The sequence below is a fragment of the Xiphophorus hellerii genome, chromosome 9 (genome assembly GCF_003331165.1).
Source record: "Xiphophorus hellerii strain 12219 chromosome 9, Xiphophorus_hellerii-4.1, whole genome shotgun sequence".
Taxonomy (NCBI): Eukaryota; Metazoa; Chordata; class Actinopteri; order Cyprinodontiformes; family Poeciliidae; genus Xiphophorus; species Xiphophorus hellerii.
In genome coordinates, this window is record NC_045680.1 from 6,420,294 (window position 1) to 6,437,154 (window position 16,861).

The 16,861-nt window shown below is 35.4% G+C and overlaps 2 protein-coding genes and 1 long non-coding RNA gene across 3 annotated transcripts; all 3 read right to left on the bottom strand.

The window, feature by feature from the left end:
- On the bottom strand, positions 1-1,705 carry LOC116725869 (complement factor H-related protein 4-like). Its single transcript, XM_032572267.1, has 3 exons — positions 1,491-1,705; positions 892-1,077; positions 1-251 (listed from the first exon to the last, which is right to left on the bottom strand). Exons 1-3 carry the CDS (start codon positions 1,558-1,560, stop codon positions 1-3), a joined length of 507 nt encoding a protein of 168 aa, XP_032428158.1. The 5' UTR covers positions 1,561-1,705.
- Positions 1,706-6,752: 5,047 nt separating this feature from the next.
- Positions 6,753-16,164, bottom strand: LOC116725188 (complement factor H-related protein 2-like). The gene is made up of 5 exons (XM_032571095.1): positions 16,007-16,164; positions 13,252-13,440; positions 8,489-8,674; positions 7,652-7,837; positions 6,753-7,138 (listed from the first exon to the last, which is right to left on the bottom strand). The coding sequence occupies exons 1-5, from the start codon at positions 16,077-16,079 to the stop codon at positions 6,945-6,947; spliced, it is 828 nt and encodes a 275-aa protein (XP_032426986.1). The 5' UTR covers positions 16,080-16,164; the 3' UTR covers positions 6,753-6,944.
- Positions 10,030-11,661, bottom strand: LOC116725191 (uncharacterized). Its single transcript, XR_004340342.1, has 4 exons — positions 11,444-11,661; positions 11,121-11,315; positions 10,804-10,983; positions 10,030-10,094 (listed from the first exon to the last, which is right to left on the bottom strand). It is a non-coding gene; the product is annotated as an uncharacterized LOC116725191 (long non-coding RNA).
- Positions 16,165-16,861: the final 697 nt, after the last annotated feature.

The window sequence follows — 16,861 nt, forward strand, 5'->3', positions numbered from 1 at the left end:
TTAAGTAAAGAACTGGAACAGCAGAAATATCAGAATGCAAAATGAAATGTTCAAATTTAACTTACTCAGGCATCTCATGTTTCCTTTCCATACACCTTTGTCGCAGGTTTTGAATGGGTCACCATCCATAGTGTACTTATTCTGACAGATATATTCAACTCTGTCACCAGTTTGATAATCTGCATCTGATCTGTTGAATAATTTGGTATCTCCATTTTCAAGAGGTGGTGGTGCTGAACAATGTACAGCAGCTGAAAGAATGTGAACAATGAGAAAAAAGTAGTTTGAGATTGTGGTTTATTAAACTTATATCATTTATGGATTTGTTGTTTGTATCCTAACTGAAAGAGATTGATTGCTGCCAATGGCATTTAGTATAAAACTCTTTTATACATTTCTCTTATCTCCATCTACAAACACTACTAAGTTTTCTTTCAAACAAATTATATTGTTCATACATAAATGCTTCTTTACCTGCGGATAGATAGACTTGGTCCTGACCCAGAATTTTGTTTGGAAATTTCTTTTGGGCTCGTTTCTTTTTTTTGCTCCATGTAGGGAATTACTGGTCAAAAAGCAAAAATCTGTACTGTCACTACCAGTATGCTGTGAAAAACCTGAAATTGTAGCTTCCCTTTGCCAAACATGCTAATGTCCAACCGTTGAGCACATAATTGGACTTATGACCAGAAATAAATAACATGTGACCTAGCCTCCTGTCTGGTGTTGTCTAGTGTTTTTAAGCATGATGACCAGAGTGTCACTTAGTCAAATAAGTTATTTTAATTGTATTAAAGTGTAAATGCTGACACCTTAAATCAGCTTGGGTGTTAAATATTTTTAAAGAAGTGAAGTTTTTAGGTAATAAAAATTGTTCAAGAAGTAATTTACTTGTGCACTCAGGCGGTGGAGTGCTCCACTTTCCGTTTCCCAAACAGCTACTTGTTGAACTCCCTTGCATGATGTGGTCTTGTTGACGACAGTCAAATGACAATGTATCTCCTTTACTTATAGCATTGCCTTGTACAGATGAAGTGATGCGAACAGAACTGGGTATGTCTGGTTTCCTGCATTTCTCTGCCAAAGAACAGAAGTTTACAACATCAATGAAGTATGTTATAACTCAGTGAAACTAAACACCAATTTTAACAGTATTTTTTTTTAAACCAGTAATTATAAAGTTGTTAATTTAAATTCATCATTTACATTACATATCACTTTTATGAAAATGACAAGAATGAGTGAGATTGTCAACTATGGGTCAAAAGTGTTGTTGATCAAAGATTTTAACCATCACAAATGTAAATGTTGCTTTACAACAATGCATGCAAATGGAATTATTTTGTAGTGGCATTGTGGATTAATTTGAAACATAATATGAAGTCAATAAAAGTTTAAAAACTATTTTTAAAATTAATTGATGTTAAAAGCATTCTATAAGTGGATTGGTTCTGTGTTTGCAAGCTGCACCAAATAGGAAGTGAACACACCAGAGCAGTTTGGAAACGGGGTATCCCACTTCCCCGTGTCCAAGCACTGAACTTCATCAGAACCCTCCATGTCATAGTCATCTCCACAAAAAAAACTTAATTTATCTCCAGGATTCACTAGATTATTTCGGGATGCACTTCCAAAACGTCTCAGTCCGTCACCCAATGGGTAAACTTCACAAGGAATGCCTGAGAAAACCAGAGCAGATCAGATGAAACACAAGTTTTACTAAAAATTCTGTTTAAATTTTATTAAACCTTTTAGTTCATAAGCAATAAAAAGTGCATCTGTCAAACTACCTGTCATTTTCTTGAAGCATCTGTGCTTCAAGTGCATCTGTCATTTTCGTGAAGTGATGTAAAAATAAAAAACTAAATTCTATTTTTCCTATTTTTAGCACCATTTCCTCTTACCTGGACATATTTCCATTACGTGAACGCTAACAAATCCTTTTGTACCAAAGTACTTAACTGTACTGGTGTTATTTATATATTTTTTGGAAAATAAGTATCTCACAATTTAGGGGAATTAACATAAATACTCAGGGAGAATTTATATTGTAGTGTTTCCATTGGCTCTGGCTCTGATCTTAGATTAGGCTGGCTGATTTAAAAAGATCTGACTTTATGAAACTTGACGTAAAACAATGAACTAGAACAGAATAGAATAACTTTATTGATCCCCAAGGGGATTGGACCAAAAAAGTTAAATAAAAACTCTTTTAATAAGGGCAAAATAATATGTTTTAAAATACTTCGGTGCAAGTGAACAGAATAAGAAGAATAATATCATTTACTTTATTATCGGTTGTTATTTAAATTGCAGAAATATATAAGTAATAAAAAAACATCCAAGATTACATAAAATGATTTTTTTATTCTTGGATTTTTATGCACCACAAATCTGGAATAAGCTTCCTGTTCACTGTAGGAGTTCTCTCACAGTGAGCACTTTGAAAATAAGGTTGTTACTCTTACTCTATTGTTTTCTTTATTTTTACCTTTTTAATCTTAGTTTCATGCATGTTTCTAACTTCTTTATATAAGCAGATTGAGTCTGAAAGGTGCTATATAAACAAAGTTGCCTTGCCTGAAATAAAACTTTCTTTGTGTTTTCTATAACAATGGCTTTAAAACATGAATAAAAAGCAGTTTCTTACCGTTCTGTGACCAGGAAAATTCCACGCTTAGAAACGCCTGGAGAACCCAAAAAAATGCATTAATTTCCAACTTGCAAACTTAGTCCTCTGAGTGATACAACTCTACTTAGTCCTCTGAGTGATGCAACTCTACTTAGTCCTCTGAGTGATGCAACTCTACTTAGTCCTCTGAGTGATGCAACTCGGCCTAATTATAAGTCCGCTGGAGATGAGTCAGTCTCCAGGCTGATTCAAGCCCAAACTACCTTTGATACACAATTTCCCAAATTACTTTAAAAGAGGCACAGTCATGAATCCTCAGGGGAAAGAAAATAAATAAGAACCCCAGCATTTACGGCAGAGTTAGCGCAAACTCCTCTGTCTGGATCAGCCACGATCCCCTGTAATGTGTATTTTTCCATCCAATTTCTAAACAACAGACTCTTTTAGAAACAAATCTATCTAACCCTGCAGCTTCGAAACTCCGCGTGGCTGCACACACCCACAACAATCAAGCTCCCCCCCCCTTTCCAAGCACACGGCGCTGCAGACAACAAAGGAGTAATTAAAAAGTGTCTTACCGCACCGATCCGAACGGATCGATCGGGGAGAAACCGCCACCCGCCAAGATTCCGCACCGGCCGAGCCCCCAATTATTAAAAGAGGATAATTTAATGTTAACTTTGGACAAAACGTTTGGCTCTTTCCTCCTTAATCTCCCGGATCCTCAGCAGGCGGCGGCGTGCTGCTAAAGTGAAAACAACAACAAAGCGCGTTGACGTCACAGATCACAGAGTTTAATCTCATACAAAGCAATCAACAACAAAGCTGCAGAGGAACAGAGATATGCATTTTTTCTCATAAAAATAAAGACAGACAAGGGGAAGACAGACAAACACAAAACAAAGACGAACAAAAAGGCAAAGACGCATCTTTGGAGAGAGCCGATATAAAAAAGGCAAAAGGTTGGCCGCTCTCTGTATTTTTTCTCCTGACACGTAATCTTATAGTAAGGAGGTGTTTTTCTATTTAATTTATGCACTCAAGGCGTTCCTCCTGTTGACCAACTGGAGACTCCCTTAAGCACTCAGAGAAACTTGGAACTCCCCTAATTTACAGCAAAGATCAAAGGCCATCTGGCTTCTGGCGAAACAAAGAGCGCATCGCTGCGCCCTGACCCCCCGTGGCTCCCACGGTCATTCTGAGTACAGAACAATCCTGAGATAAAACTTCACAGATACCTGTGAAATCTAAAGTCTCTCTGCCCTGCCGGGAATGCTAATTTTATGGCCTCCTGTGCTGTGGGTGCTTGCCCATCTGGCTTAATCCCAAATGCTCGACACAAAGCTGTTCCAAATAAGAGTGCTGAATATACCTTTTACACATGTCGTAAGATTAACTGTATTAAGCACTAAAAATAATCATTTTTCCTTAACAGTAGTAAGTAGCAGATGAGGCTGAGACTCTGGCAAATGGCAAAGAGCAAAATCTTTATTGCACCTGCAGATGGGAAACAGCACACTTCAAGCTGCAGTGAGTTCTGTTTCGACTTGGGGCTGAACGCCCTCTCATTATTTAGGATACATCACACATTACGTGATTACACAACCTGGCTCAGTGTCAGACAAAAAGAATCTATAAATTGCTTATCTGTGAGTTTCAGTTGAGCAGGTTTGCATGCACATTCGCACCCCAACTACAGAAATATGCTCTGTGTTTCCTGTGGGCAAGACGGCCTTAGGTTTATCTTAGCAAAACATAGTGGCTTGACCTTTCGATAACTTCTGCTTTCTTACTGTACCATGACGGGTTTTCCCAAAAAGGTCTCTCTGTAGGTGGATGAACAGATATTGCGTACCTGAACTTCAACTGAACTTCTGTAAAATAGGAACATTGCCTTAGCATCTCTGACCACTGAACATCCTGTTGTAACTGATTTGAGGAGGGTCAGAAGAGCATATTTCCTGTTGAGCTGCAACTGAGTGCAAACCTTTAATAAAAACATCATAAAATGTACATTTAAAATTATTAAACATTGTTAATTATTATTTTTTCCTTCACAAGACATTTAATGTGATTAAATGAGTAAAAGAATTAAATGAAAACGTAAGAAAAATGATAAAACAATTTTTAGTTCACAGTTCCGCTCCTTCAGCAGGCGTCTTCTACAAAAAAAGCTAGAGGCATCCATTTATAGGCCTTTTTTATGCACCTCTCATTCCACACAGTATAGGCAACATTGGAGTTGAATCCAGAACCCTTTCTCTTCATTAACTAAGAGGGATCTTCCAGTTCAGACTGACAAATTCTCCTCAAAAAGTGCTAACAAACAAAAATGACACCCCAAGTCTCAGGCTGCATTCACACTGCAGCACCAAGTGACCCAATTCCGATTTTTCTTTCGTTTTTTTTTCTTGCCTTAATGCAACTTGTATCTGATCTTGTTATGACACAGGTCCGATTCTTTTCGAATGTAATGCATCGGATATCCAGTCCACTTGGATGTCCGATGCGTATCTCCTGATACGCATTGGACTACGTATGTGGGGCACTTTCAGGTCATTTGGAGTTCACACCAGAGAACACATACAAGTTGTGACCACACCAAAAAAATCCCATTTGACAAAAAAAATTGGGTCACTTCGGGCTGCAGTGTGAATGTAGCCTTAGACTCTAAGCAGCTCAAACCCACAATAATCCCCTTCTAATGAAAAGTTTTGGACATAGTAATAATTAATCATCACTGATGTAAAAAACCCAACAGTATAATTTCTGATAATTTAAGAGGTGAACCTTAATGTAACAAAAAGATCTTATCTTTGCTGAGAAATTACATAACCAAGCTCAGATAAGTCAGCTGAATCATTTAGGTGCACAAAAACTGCCTGAAATTGAGCACATCGAAAATTTTTATTTGTAAGCAACAAATTAGAAAATGTCCCTGGTGAGATAAACTTGGTTGCAAACTGAAACAAGCCCTATTACATCACAGCTCTCTCCCCTAGGTGTTTCCTTCTTATTTTGATCCGGCCATTGTTTCATGAAAACCAGACCATACTCGAAATGTATGTATTGGCATCACAAATTTGTTTTTGTTTATTTGTTTTAAAGTTTCACACATAAGATCAATGCCACTTTGCGTGTTTTACACGGATTGTCCACTTGACATCGCAATAGAGTAACTGAAGCACCACAGAGCGTCGGCTCGTTAGTCGATTAAATGGATGAAAAGCCAAATATATCATGGACATTCTTCTTACCATCACAACAGAATATCTTCTGATAAATTATTATTTCAGTTCAATCTAGTAGAGCAGTGTTTTCAAACTTTTTCAGGCTGAGGATCACATCACAATCATTTAACAAACACTCACAGACCATCTGACTTGAAACTGACCCACAATTACACAACCAACCTGAAATGGAAATATTAGTTTCTTGACTAATCTATAAGGGTGTTGCTGTTTTATAAATGTGACTGGCTACAACAAAACCACGTACAAGTCTCTTTGGGGCATTTTGAGTTATTTTAAGATTCTTAAAGTGTGGACTCTTATGTTTTACAAATTTTGTCAAACACATTGAAATAAAAACAATAAGTTGCTTTACTACAAGTGTTGAGTGAATTAAAAAACATTTAGGGCTATTTGTAATTTAGAAGCATAATAAAAGAAAAATAGACTTGAGTTCTGCACCATTAAATTATTCGCCCATTTCTATCAACTGCATTAATCTATTGTATTTATCTGCAGATTAAATTATTGTTCACTAAATAAAATAACTGTTGACGTGTGGTAGAGCATTATAAGCAAATAAAGTCATAAAAGACAAAGAACAGTTCTTACCAACTGAGACTCATTCAAAATCAATCAATCAAATTTTATTTGTATAGCACATTTCAGCAGCAAGGCATTTTAAAGTGCTTTACATCATATCAAACACAGAAACACAATGCTAATCTATAAGGGTGTTGCTGTTTTATAAATGTGACTCTCCACAACAAAACCACAGGAAATAAAAAAAAATGACACAACAGCAATAGCTTCTATTGGGGTGAAAATCACAGTGAAATGTTTTATTTGAATAAGCACATATTAAAAGAAGAATGAATAATATTTCACCATAATGAGCATAGAATTTAATATTCTTTCAGTTATTTCACAATTTCATTGTCATATTTTTATCCATTATTTATTAATGTAGTTTCTTGTTTTACAGTGTAGTATTTATTTGTTTAATTTTCAGCATTCTGACGTTCCATAGTGGTTTACATATTTTTGTGATTACATGTCTATATCTAGCTCACTGAAAACTTTTACTCGCAGGTAGGCAGGGTCATCTGACCATCAATACACTGAACACGCAACGGCACAGAGCCAACACGTATTTTACCCCTCACACAAAGAAATGTGAGATGATCCAGATGTGGTGCATACATCTTAGTTATATCACCAAAACGAAAGGTAATACCATGTTCACTCAATGATTCCTCGTTCACAGTGCAGGGTTCTGAAAAACAAAAAATAGTAAAATAGAATTAATTTTGTTCTATAAACTAAAACAATAAATACTTGCAAATATTAATATATTTACTTTTTAATATTTACAGACGTTTTGAGGTTGTAGAATGATATTCTCATTGGATACTAGTCAATCAAAATTGATTGTGTTTTTAGTTTAGTAATTATTCTTTATTTTTTACTGTACTCAAGTAGAGTTTCTTCTCATTCCTATGAAACACTTTTTATCATAATTTTGAAAATAAGATATTTAATTGTACATTTTCTAGATACTTTAAATGTACAGATTACTCAAGAATGTTAACCTTTTATTTTATTGTTTTAAACAATGTCAAAAAGATCTTGTAAAAAGATAGTTATTTGCTTTGATATTACGCAATTGCACATTTTATTATTGTTGATCGCAGCTGGAAGAATCATAAGCAGCAGAGGTTTTTAAGTAAAGAACTGGAACAGCAGAAATATCACAGAATGCAAAATGAAATGTTCAAATTTAACTTACTCAGGCATCTCATGTTTCCTTTCCATACACCTTTGTCGCAGGTTTTGAATGGGTCACCATCCATAGTGTACTTATTCTGACAGATATATTCAACTCTGTCACCAGTTTGATGAACCGCATCTGATCTGATGAATAATTTGGTATCTCCATTTTCAAGAGGTGGTGGTGCTGAACAATGTGCAGCAGCTGAAAGAATGTGAACAATGAGAAAAAAGTAGTTTGAGATTGTGCTTTATTAAACTTATATCATTTAGGAAATATATTATTTGTTGTTTGTATCCTAACGGAAAGAGATTGATTGCTGCCAATGGCATTTAGTATAAAACTCTTTTATACATTTCTCTTATCTCCATCTACAAATACTACTAAGTTTTCTTTCAAACAAATTATATTGTTCATACATAAATGCTTCTTTACCTGCGGATAGATAGACTTGGTCCTGATCCAGAATTTTGTTTGGAAATTTCTTTTGGGCTCGTTTCTTTTTTTTTTTGCTCCATGTAGGGAATTACTGGTCAAAAAGCAAAAATCTGTACTGTCACTACCAGTATGCTGTGAAAAACCTGAAATTGTAGCTTCTCTTTGCCAAACATGCTAATGTCCAACCATTGAGCACATAATTGGACTTATGACCAGAAATAAATACCATGTGACCTAGCCTCCTGTCTGGTGTTGTCTAGTGTTTTTAAGCATGATGACCAGAGTGTCACTTAGTCAAATAAGTTATTTTAATTGTATTAGAGTGTAAATGCTGACACTTTAAATCAGCTTGGGTGTTAAATATTTTTAAAGAAGTGAAGTTTTTAAATAAAAAAAATTGTTCAAGAAGTAATTTACGTGTGCACTCAGGCGGTGGAGTGCTCCACTTTCCGTTTCCCAAACAGCTACTTGTTGAACTCCCTTGCATGATGTGGTCTTGTTGGCGACAGTCAAATGACAATGTATCTCCTTTACTTATAGCATTGCCTTGTACAGATGAAGTGATGCGAACAGTACTGGGTATGTCTGGTATTCTGCATTTCTCTTCTAAAGAACAGAAGTTTACAACATCAGTGAAATATGTTATAACTCAGTGAAACTAAACACCAATTTTAACAGTAAAATGTCACCTAATTTGTTTTTGGCCCAAGCGTTAACAAAACGATACAAATGTGGTTCTTGTATGTATCGTGGGCATGTAACCTCTGGAGTGGGAAAAAAATACATTTTCTATTCAAAAAGTCGAAATCAACAGTATAAATCATACATAGGACTAATGGAACATTAGCACAAATACTTTTTTAACTGAATAATCAATTGATGACATTTGGGCTTTTAATACCTTGGCATATCGGATCCGTATTCCAGTCTCCATTGATTCCACATGTAACATCAGCCACCGTTGTTTGCGTGTCCAGAATCCAGTGTTTCTCCCCACATGTGACTCTCACTGTTTCTCCAGGTAAAAACATGTTTTTGTATGGAGGGTCGTGGGTTGTCCCAGGGATTGATGCCAGATTCAGTTCACATTTAATTACTGGAATCATTGAACATATATTATTATTTGTCAGTTTGTTAGAAAGGGATGCACTTCATATGTGTACCTCAGACTTTACTCCTCTGTTCAATCAAGTCATTTGTTGTTGTTACTGTAATCATACTCACGTTTACATGCAGGTGTGGGACTCCAGTCTGCTTTTCCTGCAAATTTTGTGCATCTTGGAGTTCTCTCATCAGCCCGTTTATAAGAATGATCACATCTAAAATCTAAGATTTCTTGTTCTTTGTACTCCTGAGCGGCACCAAGCACACGGCCATGTTCAATCTGAGGGACGGAACATCTTATTGCTGTTGATATCAAGCACAAGTGTTATTAGTGCAATTCTAATGGAAAGGTAGACTGATAATTATGCCTTTCAATCAGTTTGAGATTTGATTGGCTTATTTTTAAAACATATTAAGAAGGTATGTAGGGAGGTGCTATATAAAATCAACTTTTTTGAGTGTTGTATTATGTTGTAATTCAGTCAACAAAACATACACAAGGTGTTGCTTTTATTCTTTTAATAAAAAGAATAAGAAATCCTTGAATCTGCCATGGCAGCCATTCCAGGGCGCTTACACTCCAGCTTCCACTTAACAGACCACCTGTCCCTCGCTTCTTCCCCACTCAGCTCCTCCAGACTAGCGGCAGCAGCAATTGACAAACACCCAGTAGAATTGTGAGTCTGCTGAGCACAAAATATGAACTACCTCTCAATCGAACGCTCCTAAGAACGGCTGTAAAAGCAATTAAGGCTAAGATTGTTGTGATGATGTGCTGAAAGCGAATGTCGGAAAGATTAGAAGGTTCTTAAAGACAAGGGGGCCAATTTCAAGGCATCAAATTGTGAAATTACATTTCTTTCTCTACTACTGCTGGTAATTCTGGAGTTTTCAATATTAGGGTTTTCACACTGTCTCCCTGACAAAGAAAATAACATTAAACATGGAGTTTAAACAGCATGATATTTGCTAACAAAAAGATAATAAGGAAGAATCTAAATGCAAAAAATGTGAATAGAAATTTTGCTTGAGGAGCATTTGAAATTGTTGCAGTTATTCATTGATAAAGTTTATTTTTCTGCTTTTTTTCCTCCTTGTTTGAGATTTTTGCGTTGCTACTTTTAACTAATGATTTCATCAAAACATTTTTTCTAAATAATTTGGGGTATATAGAACATCAACAAGTGTTTATTCAATAGTGTATGAGTCCGAGTCCTAAGATTTTTTTCAATATCTATTTTTTATTCCATATCATAATAAATATAAATTTTTTGCTTCTACTTGGCAAAGAAGTTGAGTTTAAAAAGGGTAACCTCTAATGTTGGTGTTTTATGCTTAATTTCTTTACTCTAAGCAAGAAGAAAAGATGCCAAGTTGGTTTTTGTTCAGGTTGTTTGTTTTTTGAGATTTGACTCGACCTTCCAGATAACCCTGTCACAAAATGATCCACAGAAGGACTTCTCTCTTTAATGGAAGTGGATAAACCACCTTCTTTTTAAAAGTAAAGAGGATAATTTACAATTTTTTTTTCAAGATTATGAAGTATTTCATGTAAAGTGGCCAGGTAAATAAAATGAAAATCTAGTTTTACAGTAAAACAACAAAAGACCATTTAAAGTGAACAGTACCACGACAAAGTGGTTTCGGTGTCCATCCGTCTCTGGTACACGTCGCTGTTCTGTCTGAACTTGCAGGATCGTAGTTGTAGTCACAGCCATACTGTACTCTGTCACCTAATTTGTTTTTGGCCCAAGCGTTAACAAAACGATACAAATGTGGTTCTTGTATGTATCGTGGGCATGTAACCTCTGGAGTGGGAAAAAAATACATTTTCTATTCAAAAAGTCGAAATCAACAGTATAAATCATACATAGGACTAATGGAACATTAGCACAAATACTTTTTTAACTGAATAATCAATTGATGACATTTGGGCTTTTAATACCTTGGCATATCGGATCCGTATTCCAGTCTCCATTGATTCCACATGTAACATCAGCCACCGTTGTTTGCGTGTCCAGAATCCAGTGATTCTCCCCACATGTGACTCTCACTGTTTCTCCAGGTAAAAACATGTTTTTGTATGGAGGGTCGTGGGTTGTCCCAGGGATTGATGCCAGATTCAGTTCACATTTAATTACTGGAATCATTGAACATATATTATTATTTGTCAGTTTGTTAGAAAGGGATGCACTTCATATGTGTACCTCAGACTTTACTCCTCTGTTCAATCAAGTCATTTGTTGTTGTTACTGTAATCATACTCACCTTTACATGCAGGTGTGGGACTCCAGTCTGCTTTTCCTGCAAATTTTGTGCATCTTGGAGTTCTCTCATCAGCCCGTTTATAAGAATGATCACATCTAAAATCTAAGATTTCTTGTTCTTTGTACTCCTGAGCGGCACCAAGCACACGGCCATGTTCAATCTGAGGGACGGAACATCTTATTGCTGTTGATATCAAGCACAAGTGTTATTAGTGCAATTCTAATGGAAAGGTAGATTGATAATTATGCCTTTCAATCAGTTTGAGATTTGATTGGCTTATTTTTAAAACATATTAAGAAGGTATGTAGGGAGGTGCTATATAAAATCAACTTTTTTGAGTGTTGTATTATGTTGTAATTCAGTCAACAAAACATACACAAGGTGTTGCTTTTATTCTTTTAATAAAAAGAATAAGAAATCCTTGAATCTGCCATGGCAGCCATTCCAGGGCGCTTACACTCCAGCTTTCACTTAACAGACCACCTGTCCCTCGCTTCTTCCCCACTCAGCTCCTCCAGACTAGCGGCAGCAGCAATTGACAAACACCCAGTAGAATTGTGAGTCTGCTGAGCACAAAATATGAACTACCTCTCAATCGAACGCTCCTAAGAACGGCTGTAAAAGCAATTAAGGCTAAGATTGTTGTGATGATGTGCTGAAAGCGAATGTCGGAAAGATTAGAAGGTTCTTAAAGACAAGGGGGCCAATTTCAAGGCATCAAATTGTGAAATTACATTTCTTTTAAGTTTTGATTGGTACATACAACTTTTTTATAACAATTGAAGGCAACAGTTTGTTGATTGTACTATAAAATTGCATGTTTTGCATGGAAAAATAATCCCTTCATTTAATAAATGGTATCAAATATATTTCAAAGTAATAATTTGATTTTAAAAATGTCAATATCTCTCAGTTCCTCTTTTCCCAAGTTGTTTTTACCAGTTTATTCATAGCTTCTTCTTGTTCAAGACAAGCTAATTTGTCTATTAACGACTTAAATATCCCAAAATCATCATGGAAGGATACTTGAATAAAGTCTTAATAAAATAAAATCTTTTCTAAAACCAATGATTATAAATTTGTTCATTTAAACTTCTCATTTACCCAATACACTTTTATTAAAATGCCAACAATGAGTGAGATTGTCAACTTCGGGTCAGAAAGGTTGTCAATCAAGGATTTTAACTATCACAAATGTAAATGCTGCTTTACAACAATGCATGCAAATGGAATTATTTTCATAGAGGCATTGATTAATTTTAAACATGATAAAGTCAATAGAACCTTAAAAACTATTTTTAAAATTAATTGATGTTAAAGGCATTGTATAAGTGGATTGATTTTGTGTTTGCAATCTGCACCAAATAGGAAGTGAACACACCAGAGCAGTTTGGAAACGGGGCATCCCACTTCCCCGTGTCTAAGCACTGAACTTCATCAGAACCCTCCATATCATACTCATCTCCACAAAAAAAACCTTAATTTATCTCCAGGATTCACTAGATTATTTTGGGATGCACTTCCAAAACGTCTCAGTCCATCACCCAACAGCTCAACTTCACAAAGAAAACAACAAAAATGAACAATATAGACACAAATGAGGTAAAACATTACAACTTGTTGCTGGTTCAACAAATCCTTGGTGGAAATCTAATCACTAATCTAATAAATAAAACCATCATTTAAAAGCTCCATTTTTTATTCACATACATAATCTTTGTCCTGTATTAAAATTTGTTTTTGAGCACAAAAAGGAAAATCTCCAAGGAGGCAAATACTTTTTTTTACATCACTTCAGATGAACGTACCAGAGCATGATGGGAAGGAAGCATTCCATTGGCCGGTTGGTAAACATTCAATTTCCTTTGAGCCGTCCAGCTGATAATCAGGACCACAGAGAAAACGCAGCTTGTGTCCAGGTTTCATCGTTCCACCAGTCGGTGTTAGTTCAGATACATACAGATTAGGATCCGGTACACCAATTTCACAAGTGTTCACTGAAAGAAAAACAAGGAGTTAATAAAATAAGAGAATATGTCAGAAATGTAAATTATTAAAAAAGAAACCAGAAAATATCAGGATCTGGATTAGTTTCCCCCTTAGAACGGCCATTTAACAGCCGTGCATTGCCTTTTTGTCCAAGAATATTTCCATTACGTGAGCGCTAACAAATCCTTTTGTACCAAAGTACTTAACTGTACTGGTGTTACTTATTTTCCAAAAAATATATAAATATCGCACAATGTAGGGGAATTTACATAAATACTCAAGGATAATTTATATTGCAGTGTTTCCATTGGCTCTGGTTCTGATCTTAGATCAGCGTAACCCGGGTATAAATTTTAACTTCCATTCCCACATTATCCGGTTTCTCCACTCCCTGTCCCATTTATCTCAAATCTCGCGATATCTTTAATGTAATGTCAGCGATTCTCGCGAGATTTCTACACAACCAATCGCTGTTGGGAATCAGTGTCACATGTACCATCGCAGCCTATCTGCTAGGTATATTAGCAGAAGCCGGGAGGTATGAATCATTAGGACGCGTTGGGAGGAGCAGAGCGGCAGGTTAGTTGAGCGTTGTGTCATTCATCATTCACCTTAAATCTGTATGATGCTTACATAATGTGCTGAACTGTAGGAGCCAACTACTGAGAGCCATAAAGGAGGTGAAAAAAATCTGTTTGTGTGAGATAAAACTGCGGAGTTTGTGAGTGTTTCCGTGAGTGATTTAGCGTTAGCTCATTGTCACTGTCTGTTGGTGTAGCTGCTAAATGACTGACTGTTAACCCATTTGATGGACAATAAGGTGCCTTAAATATTTATTGAGCACTTGTTTAGATTTTTTTTTTTTTTTTTTTTTACATTTCATGTTAACTAATTTATATGGTGCATATTTATTGGATTTTTCATGGATGTAATTTATATTGAATTTTATAATTATTGAAAATGCATATTAACTGAAATGGACTGTTTTAGAATTATTTATAGTGCATAGAGTGCCATTTAATGAATTTGTGTGCACACCATAATGTTTTGATTATTTATATATATATACTGAGAAAATGGTCCTGTTTCTTATTCAGACCAGGTTTGATGGCGAGCTAGAGCCCAAGAAAAGATTGCACTTTTGGTGCTGGAAGACTTCTGCTTCTCCTGCCAGGCTGGTAGGAGGCTCCTTGCAGCTAATGAATAATTTTGTCCCCACTCTGATCTGACTTTAGTCAGCTGATGACCTGCACTGCACCAAGCACTTTAATTGTAATCTGCTTGGGACCTCTAATCAACCCCAGCTTGGGGGTAGATGAACTGAAGGGTGTGGGTCCATTTATGTTGGAACTGTGGGATTGATACAATTTGTTTATTGTTTTGTTTGTCTTTTTTTGCACATTTTTATATGGCCATTTGGATGTTTCCACTGTTGTAAATATGTATATAATTTTTTCACACTATAAATACAAGACACTCGCAAGTGCAACTTCTAGTCTGTCTGCTCCTTCATGAGTCGCACTTACCTTCTGTGAAAACTAGCCCATTGATCTTATTGGTCACAATTCATTTACATTTATTGAAAATATAGTAAATTATCTTTACAAATATGCTACATTAGGCTGGCTGATTTAAAAAGATCTGACATTATGAAACTTGACGTAAAACAATGAACTAGAATATAATATACTTTATTGATCCCCAAGGGGAAATTGATTATTTGTTGAGAGCTTCTCCATCTTAGGTAATAAATACAAAGTTTGTAAAATATATATATACTGTACCTAAGAGTGATAAGTTCAAAATGACTAGATATAAATAAATAACAAGCAATCACATGCAATATATTAATCAATAAATAACCTATAAATGAGTGCAAGATGAGTATAAAATAACTAAGCTATTTCTTCCCCTCATGTAATAATTATCATAAGTATTTATAGTGTTTGATGCATACTAGATACAAAACTCTGTTCAGAGCCCAACTTTCCAATGTCCTGCCTTTTTCATAAAATTAAGTACAAAAGACATAGTTAATAATAATGTGTGTGTAATGACTGACACACAACATGCATAAATCTTTCATTGCAGTTAATGAAACAGTGGGTTTGGACCAAAAAAGTTAAATAAAAACTCTTTTAATAAGGGCAAAATAATATGTTTTAAAATACTTTGGTGCAAGTGAACAGAATAAGAAGAATAATATCATTTATTTTATTATTGGTTGTTATTTAAATTCCAGAAATATATAAATAATAAAAAACATCCAAGATTACATAAAATGATTATTTCTTCTTGGATTTTTATGCACCACAAATCTGGAATAAGCTTCCTGTTCACTGTAGGAGTTCTCTCACAGTGAGCACTTTGAAAATAAGGTTGTTACTCTTACTCTATTGTTTTCTTTATTTTTACCTTTTTAATCTTAGTTTCATGCATGTTTCTAACTTCTTTATATAAGCAGATTGAGTCTGAAAGGTGCTATATAAACAAAGTTGCCTTGCCTGAAATAAAACTTTCTTTGTGTTTTCTATAACAATGGCTTTAAAACATGAATAAAAAGCAGTTTCTTACCGTTCTGTGACCAGGAAAATTCCACGCTTAGAAACGCCTGGAGAACCAGGAACATAAACCACAGAGGCTTCATTGCCTGTGTTGACTTGATGTTTTCTGAGGAAGTTTAATTAGGTTGCCCCATTTTTATTTCAGCTGCAGCTCAAAAGGGTGACATGGACAGCCCACATATACGTCACTGTTTTTCTTCTACCAAGATGAACCCACCACTCATTTAAAGTCTCACATCCTCACACATTTATCAAGACTTAAACTTATATATATTTTTAAAAACAGTTAGGTTAGTCTTCTCTGTTTAAATATAACCTTTGCCTTTAAGCTACTGATTATTTCTAGGAATCTTGAGATTTTGTTTTGCTTATCAACTTTTGAAGGTCAGACTGGATTTGTTTACTATTAAACCAACGTTTCTGTCTGAACTGTTAGTTAATCATGTACATTTTTGTTTGCTTGGTTATCTTGTTCACGTTTATTTAAAATCCCCTGGCACCTTCGCCTTGTTTTCATGAAGGACAGTGGAACACTGGACTCAGTATTGTGAAACTAAAGCAATTTAGTGGTAAGATGATGATCAATGTATAAAGAACACTGTCTTGTGCAGTTTTATCAAACATAATTTTATATAGCTCTCTAGCAAATGCTGAGAAATGTATTACAATATATGCAAAATAAAAGTTTTGCTGATAAAAGTCATGCAAAAACTTGAATAGTCCAAGCTTAAAGTCCAGTGCTGACAGGAAACATAAACCCTGAGCTCCCCTCTTTTGGTTCCACTCCTTCAGCAGGCGTCTTCTACAAAAAAGTCTAGAGGCATCCATTTATAGGCCTTTTTTATGCACCTCTCATTCCACACAG

Excerpts from the sequence above, each read along its gene's own strand:
- LOC116725188 (XM_032571095.1), bottom strand. The coding sequence starts at position 16,079 with ATGAAGCCTCTGTGGTTTATGTTCCTGGTTCTCCAGGCGTTTCTAAGC. Across the intron at positions 13,441-16,006 it reads ATTTTCCTGGTCACAGAACG|TGAACACTTGTGAAATTGGT; the intron begins GTAAGAAACTGC and ends TTTTTCTTTCAG. Across the intron at positions 7,139-7,651 it reads AGGAAACATGAGATGCCTGA|AACCCTGCACTGTGAACGAG; the intron begins GTAAGTTAAATT and ends TTTGTTTTTCAG.
- LOC116725869 (XM_032572267.1), bottom strand. The coding sequence starts at position 1,560 with ATGGAGGGTTCTGATGAAGTTCAGTGCTTGGACACGGGGAAGTGGGAT. Across the intron at positions 1,078-1,490 it reads CCCGTTTCCAAACTGCTCTG|AGAAATGCAGGAAACCAGAC; the intron begins GTGTGTTCACTT and ends GTTCTTTGGCAG. Across the intron at positions 252-891 it reads TCCACCGCCTGAGTGCACAA|CTGCTGTACATTGTTCAGCA; the intron begins GTAAATTACTTC and ends ACATTCTTTCAG.